Below are 11,063 nucleotides of genomic sequence, written 5' to 3'. Positions count from 1 at the left end.
CTCCTAAAGAGGACTATGGGATTGGTTCCAGTGTAGAGATTGTCCAGGAGTGGCAGCAGGCAGGTGTCAGTGCACCCACGGTGAGGTGAAGGCTTATGGAGGTGGCCTGGTGTCAAGAAAAGCTGCAAATAAGCCACTCTTCAAGAAAAACAGACTGCAGGAACTACAGAGATTGGAGTGCAAAGGACGGGGGGGGGGGGGGGGGGAGGGGGGGGGAGTTACTTTCTCTGATAAAGCCCCCTTCAGACTTTTTGGGACATCTGGAAGAATGATTGTCCGGAGACGATAAGTGAGCGCTACCATGAGTCCTGTGTCATGCCAACAGCATCCAGAGACCTTTCATGTGTGGGGTTGGTTTTCATCCAAGGGAGTGGGCTCACTCAGAGCCAAAGACCACCGCCATGGGTAAAGAATGGGATCTATATATCCCCCAAGAACAACGTCTCCCAATCATCTCGGAGCAATCTAGTGATGAACAATGCTTTTTCCAACATGTCACAAGGCAAAAGTGATAGCTAAGTGGCTCGGTGAACGAAACACTGAAATTTTGGGTCTACGGCCAAGAAATCGCTCAAATCTCAATCCCATTGAGAAGCCTTGGTCAATCCTCAAAAAGTGGATGGACAATCAAAAATTCTGTGATGAACTCCAAGCACTGATTGGGAAGAATGAGTTGTCATCGGTCAGGATTTGGTCCAGAATTGATATCCAGCATGCCAGGGCGAACTGCAGAAGGCTTGGAAACTAAGGACTCATTCACGCAACTGTATGCATAAAACGTTGCGTGTTATTACACAGCGCTTTACAGCCTTGTGAGCCAGCTATCACTGCGAATGTCAGCAATTGTGCACTGCGCATGACAATATATCTCACGCATGCGGTCAAACTCAGTGTGACTAGTTTCTTTTTTTCATTCCCCCCCCCCCCCCCCGTCTCATAGCGTCGTTGCATATTAAACGCCGCACATATGCAATGGATTGCGTGTGTACAGCGTTCAATATGCAGCCCGTTGAGAACAGTAGAGCGGTGTGTGCGTAATATGCGCTAAAATTGAAAATGCTGCGTTCTTTTTTTACATGCATATTACAAGCAATGTATATACGCTAATGTGAATGGATCAATGATAATCAATGTACTTTCATTACACTCGTGGGAATGAGCCTTAAGGCTCAACACTGTAAATATTAAGTCGTTGCCTAAACTGGATGTAATTTGTGATCGAGCGGGATGCTAAACAATTATCGTTCAGTGTAAATGCACGCCTCGACTGAATGATGAACAAGAATTCCTTTCATTCTCGTTCGGCATTCAGTTTTTGCACAGGAACGATTATTGCCGAGACGACCGGTTGGGCATCTACCCCGACAAGTCATCCCAGGTAAAAGGGCCCTTACTTTGGTTGCCTGTAGGGCTGCCAGCCCAATTCATACTGGATAATGGAGAGGGAAGCAGCATGCTGAACAGCAACCTCTTGGATTAAGTTGTCCAATTCACTGCACTGCGAAGAACTGCGGCGGTCAGTTGTCTTAGTGGCCTTTTGTATGGCCTAAAGATCGAGTAAGAATGTACATAGGAACCTTCTTTTGCCAGACCATCGGGCTGTGTTGCGAGGCTGAGCAAAGTCTTGTTCATCGGCCAATCGCATCTTTGATGTAGCTGAACAAAAGAAAAACCAGTTGTTGGCAACTCATCTCCTTGTCTGGACGAGCGTCGACCTCTTTGACTGGCACTCATCATGGAGACCACATCTATCAATGTGGAAGGACCCTTATATTACATGTACAAATAAATGCCACACATGGCTGAAGGCCGCGATGGCACGGAATAGAATACTGAACCAGTAAAAAAAGACTTCAGCAAAATATTGGATAATTGTAATTTTATTTTTGTTCCAGAAAGAGACAAAACATTCATATAAAGTTATAGTTCATTGGTTCAATCACAGTATCTGTTAAACAGGTTTCATTTCATTGGTCTACTGTTGCAATGGTCACTTATGGTTGTCGGCAATGGCGGATTATAATGGGGCAATTGGGGCAACCAGCCCGGGTCTAAGGCTCCAGGGGGCTCACGGCCACCCAAATTATCTGCTACTGCCATTCTACAGATAACTGAGCTCTCACAATTAGGCTCCGGTCGGCTCTGAATCACTGAAGCTTGGGTTCCGGTTGTGCGTGGAGTGGAGTTGCTCCTAGCAGGTCCTCCCTTTAGTAACTCCATTCTAGACACTTCACTAATGAGCTGACTAGAATGGAGTAGACCCGGCCCGAAGGTTCCCCTTCTGCAGTCCAGGACACGTTGTCTGAAGAGATAGTTGAAGCTGATGATTCCTCATCCTTATCTTGCATCATCGCTATTAGGGCTCATTCACACAGCCATATTTATGCTGCATACTGCTCAGTGAATAGAAGCCATGGGTTCATTCACCTATGCGTATTTTTGGTGCGGATCATGCACAATCTGTATGTTTATGCGCACAAGTGCTGAAATACGCAGGTAATCGGCATTTTTCGGTCGCGTAATATGCTGCGTATTACGCAGCTGAAATACACATATGGCTGTGTGAACGAGCTCATAATCAGTCTGCCCCGGCTGTCCTTCAGTAAACTTGCAGATTTGCTATGGGCCCTTTTACACTGAACATAATTACTGAGATTCAACACTTAAAGGGTTAATAGGCATGTTTGGCATGAATGCTGATCGCAACTGTTGCCGGCGAAGGTCAGCTGTCAAAACTGGTTGACACCGAGCACGTTTTGCAGCGGGCTCAACCCCTGAGCCCACTTCATACAGACACTTGCCATGCACCATGTCAGGAAGGGGTTAATATATCTTTATACTACAAAAAGGACACAACTGGATGTCATCTGTAGGCGGTTTTTGATAGATTATTTTTTTCTTTGTTGTTAGAGCTACATGGCAACTCTTGGCCACATCCGTGGTCACGTGACCAAAAAGGACTGTGTAGCCCTGCGTCCTCCCACCATTACTGAAATGAATGGGTTCACGGTGCAAAGTTGAGTTGTCGTGGCCTACTGGTCACAGAAGATCCACCAAGATATGATTTTTTTTGTGACCCTTTGGTCGAAGTAACTGGGGATTTGCACCGTGACCCCATTGATCTCAGCGAGAGTGCAACATTGCAGGGCAGCACAGCAATCTTTGGTCACGCAACCAGACATGGTCAAAAATCTCAGTAGAACTTTAAGCTAAATGTTTGCCTCTGTAGGAATTAGACTATTTGTGGTACCGTATCTTTGCATGATAAGCTCAGTTCTGGTATCATCACTGTCGTAAATATCAGGTTATTTTTATCAGGGTCCACAATTTTCATATCGCCCTCGGTAGCCTTAATCCACCCCCGTCTGTTGGTTATATGATCAGCGACGGTTCGGATGGTGTACGGTGTAATGTACTCTGTGTAACGTGTTCAGCCGAAGCCTTGCACATTTAATACATAAGACATGTACACCCGTTACATAGTTAATAGACTAGTTAGTACAAAGTTGCAGGGAAGGTATTCTGTATATGTGACCAGAAGTGCAGGTGAGCCGATGCAGCGGTCATCCAACAGGTGAAGGCAGTACTACTGGTTCCCTGAAGATTCGATGATCAGTTTGTCAGCGGTGTACAGTTGGCCAATTGTAACCTGCAATTCAAAGAGACAGACCGTGTTATCATACACCAAACACAGAAGAATACCAAGACCATAACCCAAAGTGTGGAAGTGGGAATGTGCTTGTCCATCCAGTCCATGCTTTATTCTAAATCACAAAAACAGTATATCCAGATAGCGCTTCAGGATCGTCATTCAGCTGTGTAGGACGAGACAATTCTAATCCTCCGAAAGGGGGAGAGCTGCGGAAATAATTGGGGTCTCTCGTATGAGAGTGATCCCAAAGAAATAGGATAGAAAGTAGCTATTAGCAAAAACAAAACCTTTCTGCGCTCAATGAATTGCCCGTTCTCACAAATGGTGATCGTCAAGAATACAGGCACCTTTCTCAAGGCTTGAGAAAGGTGCCCTTGAGCACAGAAACGCGTTGCCCGCTTTTATCGTATATTGGAATAAAGTGTTATTATTCTGCTTTAACACTTGGAACGTGACGTTTATTTGGAGAGAAAGGAGACATCCCTTCAAGGAGGGGGTTTATGGTCATCACACCCCCCTCCTCCCGAGTAAGTGTAACTCCTATGTATTCTTGACGATCACCATTTGTGAGAACGAGCAATTCATTGAGCGCAGAAAGGTTTGGTTTTTGCTAATAGCTACTTTCTATCAGGCTTTATTCTAAGGGTTTGTTCACAGCAGAAATTTCCATGGCGAACTCTGCCTTAAAAAAAGCCACGTCAAAATCTGCAGCTTTCTACCGTGGATTTTGGCGTTAATAGGCAAAATCCACATACAGAATTCGTCCTCGATTCGGCAGTGTGAGCAAACCAGAAGAGTACGGCTTAGCCCATACAGATTGATCTTTGGCTGCTCCAGCTATTAAGGACAAGTTACCTCTCGGGGATACTCTTAGTACAGGAGGCTCAATGAGTTATAGACTCGGCAATCTCTCACACGGTGGTCTCCGCATTAACGCAAGAGCCCAAACCTGCTGACTAAAAGGCAAAGTCACATACCTTAAAGGGAATCTGTCACCTACTTTTATCCCTATGACTTAAGCTTATGGGCTGAAAGTAGGTGACCGGCTGAGTCCAGAGATGTAAGCGTTATACTTACCTCCCCCATCGTTCCTCCGAGTCAGCGCTGGAAGCCGCCGCTCAGTGCATTGACGGTGTGCCAAGTAGTCCGCCCAGTATAAAATTAGAAGGAGTGGACAACTTAGCAGGTTTCCAGTGGCGGCACACCGGGGGAACGACGGGGAAGGTAAGTATAACACTTACATCCCCGGACTCAGCGGGTCAACTACTTTCAGCCCATAGGTTTAGCTTATAAGGCCTAAAAGTAGGTGAGAGAGTCTCCTTCAAACGTGGCATAATAAAGGGCTGAACCCTTGTGCAGTACCCACTTGTGTCCATACAAGTGAGCACCAGCGCTGGACTGGGAGCCGCTGGAGCGGTGAGTATGTAGCTTTACTTTATTTTACACATTTCTAAGTCTGTCAACTTTTTCTTTTCTTTTTTTAACGTCCCGGAAACCCCTTTTAAGCTTGTTTTTGGAAGAGACCACAAGTCAATGGCATCTACTGCATGGACCTGCTGTAATGGCGTAACTGCTAGATCAATCCAGAGAGATAAGGCATCTATATCGTATACTGAGTATATAACGAAGTTCATATATATGTATATGTCACATACAATACACATCAACATGTCTGCAGAGGAACGCCATCGATTGACCCGCTTCCTGGCGTCCACATTAGGTCAGCTTATACAGAATGTCATTCTTTGTGTCATTTAGCATAACTCCATGCAAAAAATCAGCCGGATCCCTAAAGTAGCAGAATCAATATAATGATATTTAGATAGTGGGAGCAAATCTGATGCATAGAGGTCATTGCTCTATATGAAGGACAGCGTGCATCACCCCCTGTTGGTACTTCCTGGCATTGCTCTACCAATTCTGCACCGGCGATGTTGGATGCATGTTCGGTTACTGCAAGCATCCATCTCCTCGGGATGGTTCCATATAAGAGTGGAATGGAGGAGGCAACATTTACCGGCCTGGCGTGACTTTAAGGCAGTGAGCCAGCACCCAAATGCTCGGGTCCGCGTTATTCGAGTCGAGCTTTTCGTAAAATTCGAGAGGTCTACTTGAGTAACGAACCCCATTGACTACAATGGGAGACTCGAGCATTTTTCTATGTGGAACGCCGGGTCCCGAGCTTTTTTTTTTTCTTGGTTCGTCTCCCTCTCCCCCTCCCCCGCCAGACCAAAAATTTGCCAATGACGCGCACTGCGTCACGGCAGGGAGGGGCCAAAACAGGCACGTCACAGCGGGGAGGAGCCAAAAGCTGGGGTGGGGTCGAACGCGATTTGATGCTCCTTCGAGTAACGAGCACCATCGAGTACGCTAATACTCGAACGAGCATCAAGCTCGGCAGAGTATGTTCGCTCAACTCTAGCAGTGACCTGATGGCTTTTGTGTTCACAAAGAACTTTATTAATCCCACTTACAGAAAACCTTGACTGCTGCAGTTTTATGGGCTTGTTGGATCTTTTAAGTCAGTATTGGACCCCAAACTATGGAATTTTTGGCCCATGCATGCTTCCAATTAAAATGGAGTTAAAGTGCAGCCCTTAGGCCTGGGTCACATGAGCGTATGTGTATTCGTGCGCACATGAGCATAGTGTTTTTGCGCATTGGCTTATTTCACTGTACTTTTGGCGCATGGCAAACAAAGACGCACCGATTTAAGGGCTAATTAGTCTGAGTTCCAGATGTGTTGTTGAATTAAGCAGCGCATCACGCATCTCTTAGCATATTGCGTATCCCCCTCGCCCTCATTGACTTCTTTGGGCACCTTTGGGGTGCAAATATACAGGAAAATAGAGCACGCTGCTTTTTTTTGCGCGCGACTGAAATGCGCAGATAAAATACACACATGTGAACATTGGAATCAACTGGTTCTATGCTCTGCATATTGCAGGTGCAAATATGCCGTGTGACGCCGGCCTTAGTATGACTATATAGTATCTTACAGCAGTCAGGACAAGGTGGTAGACCCCTTACACACACAACCTATATGGTCTCCGGTGGGGGCTTATTCAGATGGCAGCATTTGGCTTTTCCGTATTTTAGACCCACTCTATTTTGCCTTCCAAACAGTGAAGCTAAAATGCTTATTAAGTACTGGCCTATGGATGGGGCATGCGGCAGAGAATAAATGTGATGTGCTTTAACCCCTTACGGACCAGGGTGTTTTAACCCTAAAGGACCAGACACTTTTTAGGGATTTTACCCATGTGGTGGCTTTACGGCCCTAATTTTTTTTCTTCATCTATCAAATTTACTTTTTCTGTTTTTTCCCCCATGGCATACATATAAAGGGCTATTTTTGTTTATATCTTTTCTCACTTAATTTTTCCCCATTTTTTTAGTTTTAGTAGTGGTAAAAAGCAGGGAAAAAAAAGGTTAAAAAAAATATTTATAGCTATTTTTAAAATTAGTATATTTACACTAAAATAAAGTACAGGGACGGGTTCCTCATTTTGTTTTGATATATAATTTGTATAGTTTGGGATTACAAGGCACATATGGCAACGGTTTGGGCTAAGGTTGGGGGTGGGTCTTTTTTTTAATTTTATTTTATTCTGTAAATTTTGTTTTTTTACCTATTTTTGTAACCATTATTTTACCATCTATGTCCCCCATGACGGCATATAAGACCTCTGGGGCTCAGTCATATTGTCTTTTAATTTTTAGCTGGAGCATCCATAGGAGCCGCATCCTTAGGAGCCGCATCCATAGGAGCCGCATCCATAGGAGTCCAAGCTGCGGGGAAAAACATCCTCTTGGGGTGGCAGTAGCCTAAGCTAACTTACAGAGCTGATCTGGGTCTGCGAAGACCTTGCAGCTCTGCCGTGGCAGGGGGAACCCAGCGTTGATGTGATCAAAAAACATAATCTGGCTTCTTCCCCAAAGATCTGACCTGCTAGATTGTAGGAGTCTTAATACCGCACTGTATTTTTTACTATCGGACAGGACTAAAGCTAATATCCACAGATGGATTTTATTTATGGAATCTCGCGGGAGATCCGCAGCTCTAGCGGCTAATAGAGCTGCATGGGGCGTCCGCACTTCATTCAAGTCCTGCAAATTTGATTTTAAATGATTTGCGGATGCCACGCGCAGATAATAAAATCGCAGTATCACGCACAGATCTGGCTCCATTCATCTTTATGGGAGCTTAGGATCCGCAGTGCATACGCAAAAACATTTAAATACATTTGCGGATCCGCTGTGTAATTGAAGGTTAATGCAATTAGGGAGGTGGGGTTGCGGATTTTTTTTAGTGCAGAAAAAATCCGCAATCCGCATGCATCTCCTGCAAGGAAAAAAATATATATTTTAAGATGTCCCACAGTGCATCCGCATGAAATATCCGAGCGTGCCGTGGACATGAGGCCTGAAGCCCAGGACAAGTGCCGTAAATTTACGGTGCTTGGTCCGTAATGGGTTAAAGACAACACAATTGCACTTTCTTTTACAGACTAAATATACTTTTACGTAAGTTTACAAAGCGAGCCGAGCGCCACTCCTGGCCGCCCGCCACGTTCCAGAGGTCAATGTCATAACAGTTCAGTTCCCAAAAACAAACACGGCACTGAAAATACACTATGAAACAGGCAGACTGCTGAGAGGGTCCGGGCCGACTCCTCAAATAACCCATTGTGCAGAAGAATCCGAACTTTGTTCCGGAACAATCAATATGACAAGCAGTGAACCGCAGGCCCTCCTGGGTCACACAGGAAACTTTCTATTTAGTTTTCAGTGGCCATGATGTAACATTGATGTAGCCGCTTCACTACAAGTCCCAGCATTATTACCAGCCTCACGATGCATATAGTGTCATGTGCCGACATCACACCATACTGTCATCGTTAGCCAGTCCTGCAAATCAGCAGGCGTGACACAGCGAGGGACAAGAAGCAGAACCCTGTAGCAACTTCCTAAAGAAACCACAACCATCCGCCAGAGAAAGCCAAATATATGCTAATGAATGGCGACAAAAAAACGGAGGCTAAAAGGGGCCTCACACGGACGGACTTAAATTACAGAATCTGCAATCGCCATTCGCGTCAAAACGCAGGTATTATAAGTGTCATGAACTTTTGATTGTCCCTTCACACTCACAGATACGAATTGCGTATTCTGTAAGCAAAAGAAAAGTCGCAGAATGCTCGTTTTGCCATGGACTCCGCACAGACGGCGAACCCGCAGGCCATTCGGGTCATATTCCGCATGCGGGCGGCCTGCAGCGGATTCTGGCTATGAATCCAGCCCGGGACCCTGCATACCTCTCTTAACTGTACTGCGGATGACCGCGGAGGTTTGCAGGCGGTCGTGTGTAGTACAGTTAAACATTTTTTTTGTATTTCCCGCGCCGTCACTTAGCGACGATGCAGGTACCCGCAATGTTAATTGGGTATGAGCTACGGGTCAGAAGCCTCCATTGACATGAATGGAGGCTGTCTGCGTGAATTTTGTGGCAAAATAGAGCATGTTGCGATTCCAGCCTCCTGATTGGCTGGAATCGGCACATGTGACGGGTGCGGAGCTACGCGATGACGCGTACAAGGGGCGGAGCCAAAACGCCGCTGCTGCCGAGCCGAGCCGAAGGGAGAAGACCCATCTCCGCAAGCGCTTCTAAAAAAGCAAGACGACACCGAAATTAGACTGAGCCATGGAGACGGGGACGCCAGCAACGGAGCAGGTAAGTGAATAACTTCTGTATGGCTCATAATTAATGCACGATGTACATTACAAAGTGCATTAATATGGCCATACAGAAGTGCTGAACCCCACTTGCTGCCGCGGGACAACCCCTTTAAGAGTCATATTTACACAGGCTGACAGTCGCCTTTAATTGCTTGTTTGAACAATTTTTCAGGCATCTATCACCCTGTGTAAATGTACCCTTAGAACGGGCTAACACCGTTTGGGCATGTGTAACAGTGAGAGCCTTTTATATTCAACACAGCTGCACTTTCATGATATTTGAGGAACATCTATCCAATACTCCCAAAGTGAATATTTCAATTTCCTCAATCCGAATTGGCTTCCTAGTCCTACTGGTTATTCTTAGATAGCCTTCAGAGAACTCTCTTTAGATACATTGTTACTGCTGATTGACTGTAACCCTCCTCCACTGGGATCTCAGGGGCTCTGAAAATACAACATGGCACCCAAAAGCCATTCCAACAAAATTTGTTCTTAAAAAGCCAAATGGCGCTCTTTTAGAGATGAGCGAGCATACTCGCTAAGGACAATTACTCGATCAAGCATTGTCCTTAGCGAGTACCTGCCCTCTTGGCAGAGAAGGTTCGGCTGCCAGCGCGGGTGACAGGTGAGTTGCGGCAGTGAGCAGGGGGTAGCGGAGGGGACAGAGGGAGAGAGAGAGAGATCTCCCCTCCGTTCCTCCCCGCCCGCCGGCAGCCGAATCTTTTCTTCCGAGTGGGCAGGTACTCGCTAAGGGCAATGCTCGATTGAGTAATTGCCCTTAGCGAGTATGCTCGCTCATCTCTACGCTCTTTCCCTCCTGAGCCCTGCCAGTCAACTGCTGAGGTCTGTGATTGACTATAGCAAACTGTGACGTCCCATTAACAGTCTTATTTAATGAATAAACCATATGCACTCCCAAACAGTGTCAATAACAAATACAATGTATACTCATTTAGGCTACAGTGATGGAAAAATTCTAATTATGCCTCTTGGAATGTGACAATGAAAAACAAGACAAAATTGCTCGATTCGTAAAGGCATTATTAGGGACAGTTAAAAATTAGGTAAAAAGGAGATGATGTCATAAAGTAGCAATAGTATGAGGCTGACTTCACATCTGTGGTCGGGATTCCGTTGTCCTGCTCCATTCAGGGAGCAAGAAGGGGATATCCCTGGCTAAACGGGTCCGATATAATTGGGTCCGTTCTGTTTCCACTCACCGGAATAAACACTGGTGTTTTCTGCTGGACCTGGGCCGGAATCTCTGACCGGAGGATCCAATACAGATGTGAACCCAGCCTTTGCTCGTCTGGGAAATGTCCTGCCCATGCTCCCACCTATCTCTGTTGTCCTGCAGTGATGACGTTCCAACTACCTGCACATGATCATTTATAACGCCATCCCCTGCTTTGTGTCCAATTTGTAATCGTCCAAACCACCCTTTAAAAAAAAAAAACAGGTTCAGGTAGCCGGCTCAAGGTTGACTCCGTCCTTCCGAGGTCAGTAAAATGAGTACCCAGCTTGGTGGGGTTAATAAATAAATGACCTGAAAGTGCTGCGAAATAAGTTGGCGCTATAGAAATAACAAAATTTTATTTATTTTTATTTAATCATTTAAATCTCTGCTCTTTCTATTCTCAGGAGTCCAGTGGGCGGTCCTACCAGTGAT

General features: G+C 45.7%; 1 protein-coding gene across 2 annotated transcripts in view; it reads right to left on the bottom strand.

The window, feature by feature from the left end:
- Positions 1 to 1,862: 1,862 nt before the first annotated feature.
- The window catches only part of LYRM4 (LYR motif containing 4), a 123,414-nt gene continuing 114,213 nt past the window's right edge, over positions 1,863 to 11,063 (bottom strand). For both annotated transcript variants that reach the window (XM_066579302.1, XM_066579303.1), the window contains exon 4: positions 1,863 to 3,649. In XM_066579302.1, coding sequence (XP_066435399.1) covers positions 3,587 to 3,649 — 63 coding nt within the window. In that variant the 3' untranslated portion in view covers positions 1,863 to 3,586. The remainder of the gene's footprint in view (positions 3,650 to 11,063) is intronic.

Source organism: Eleutherodactylus coqui, chromosome 9, assembly GCF_035609145.1.
Source record: "Eleutherodactylus coqui strain aEleCoq1 chromosome 9, aEleCoq1.hap1, whole genome shotgun sequence".
NCBI lineage: Eukaryota > Metazoa > Chordata > Amphibia > Anura > Eleutherodactylidae > Eleutherodactylus > Eleutherodactylus coqui.
This window is presented reverse-complemented; position numbering and strand designations above follow the sequence as displayed.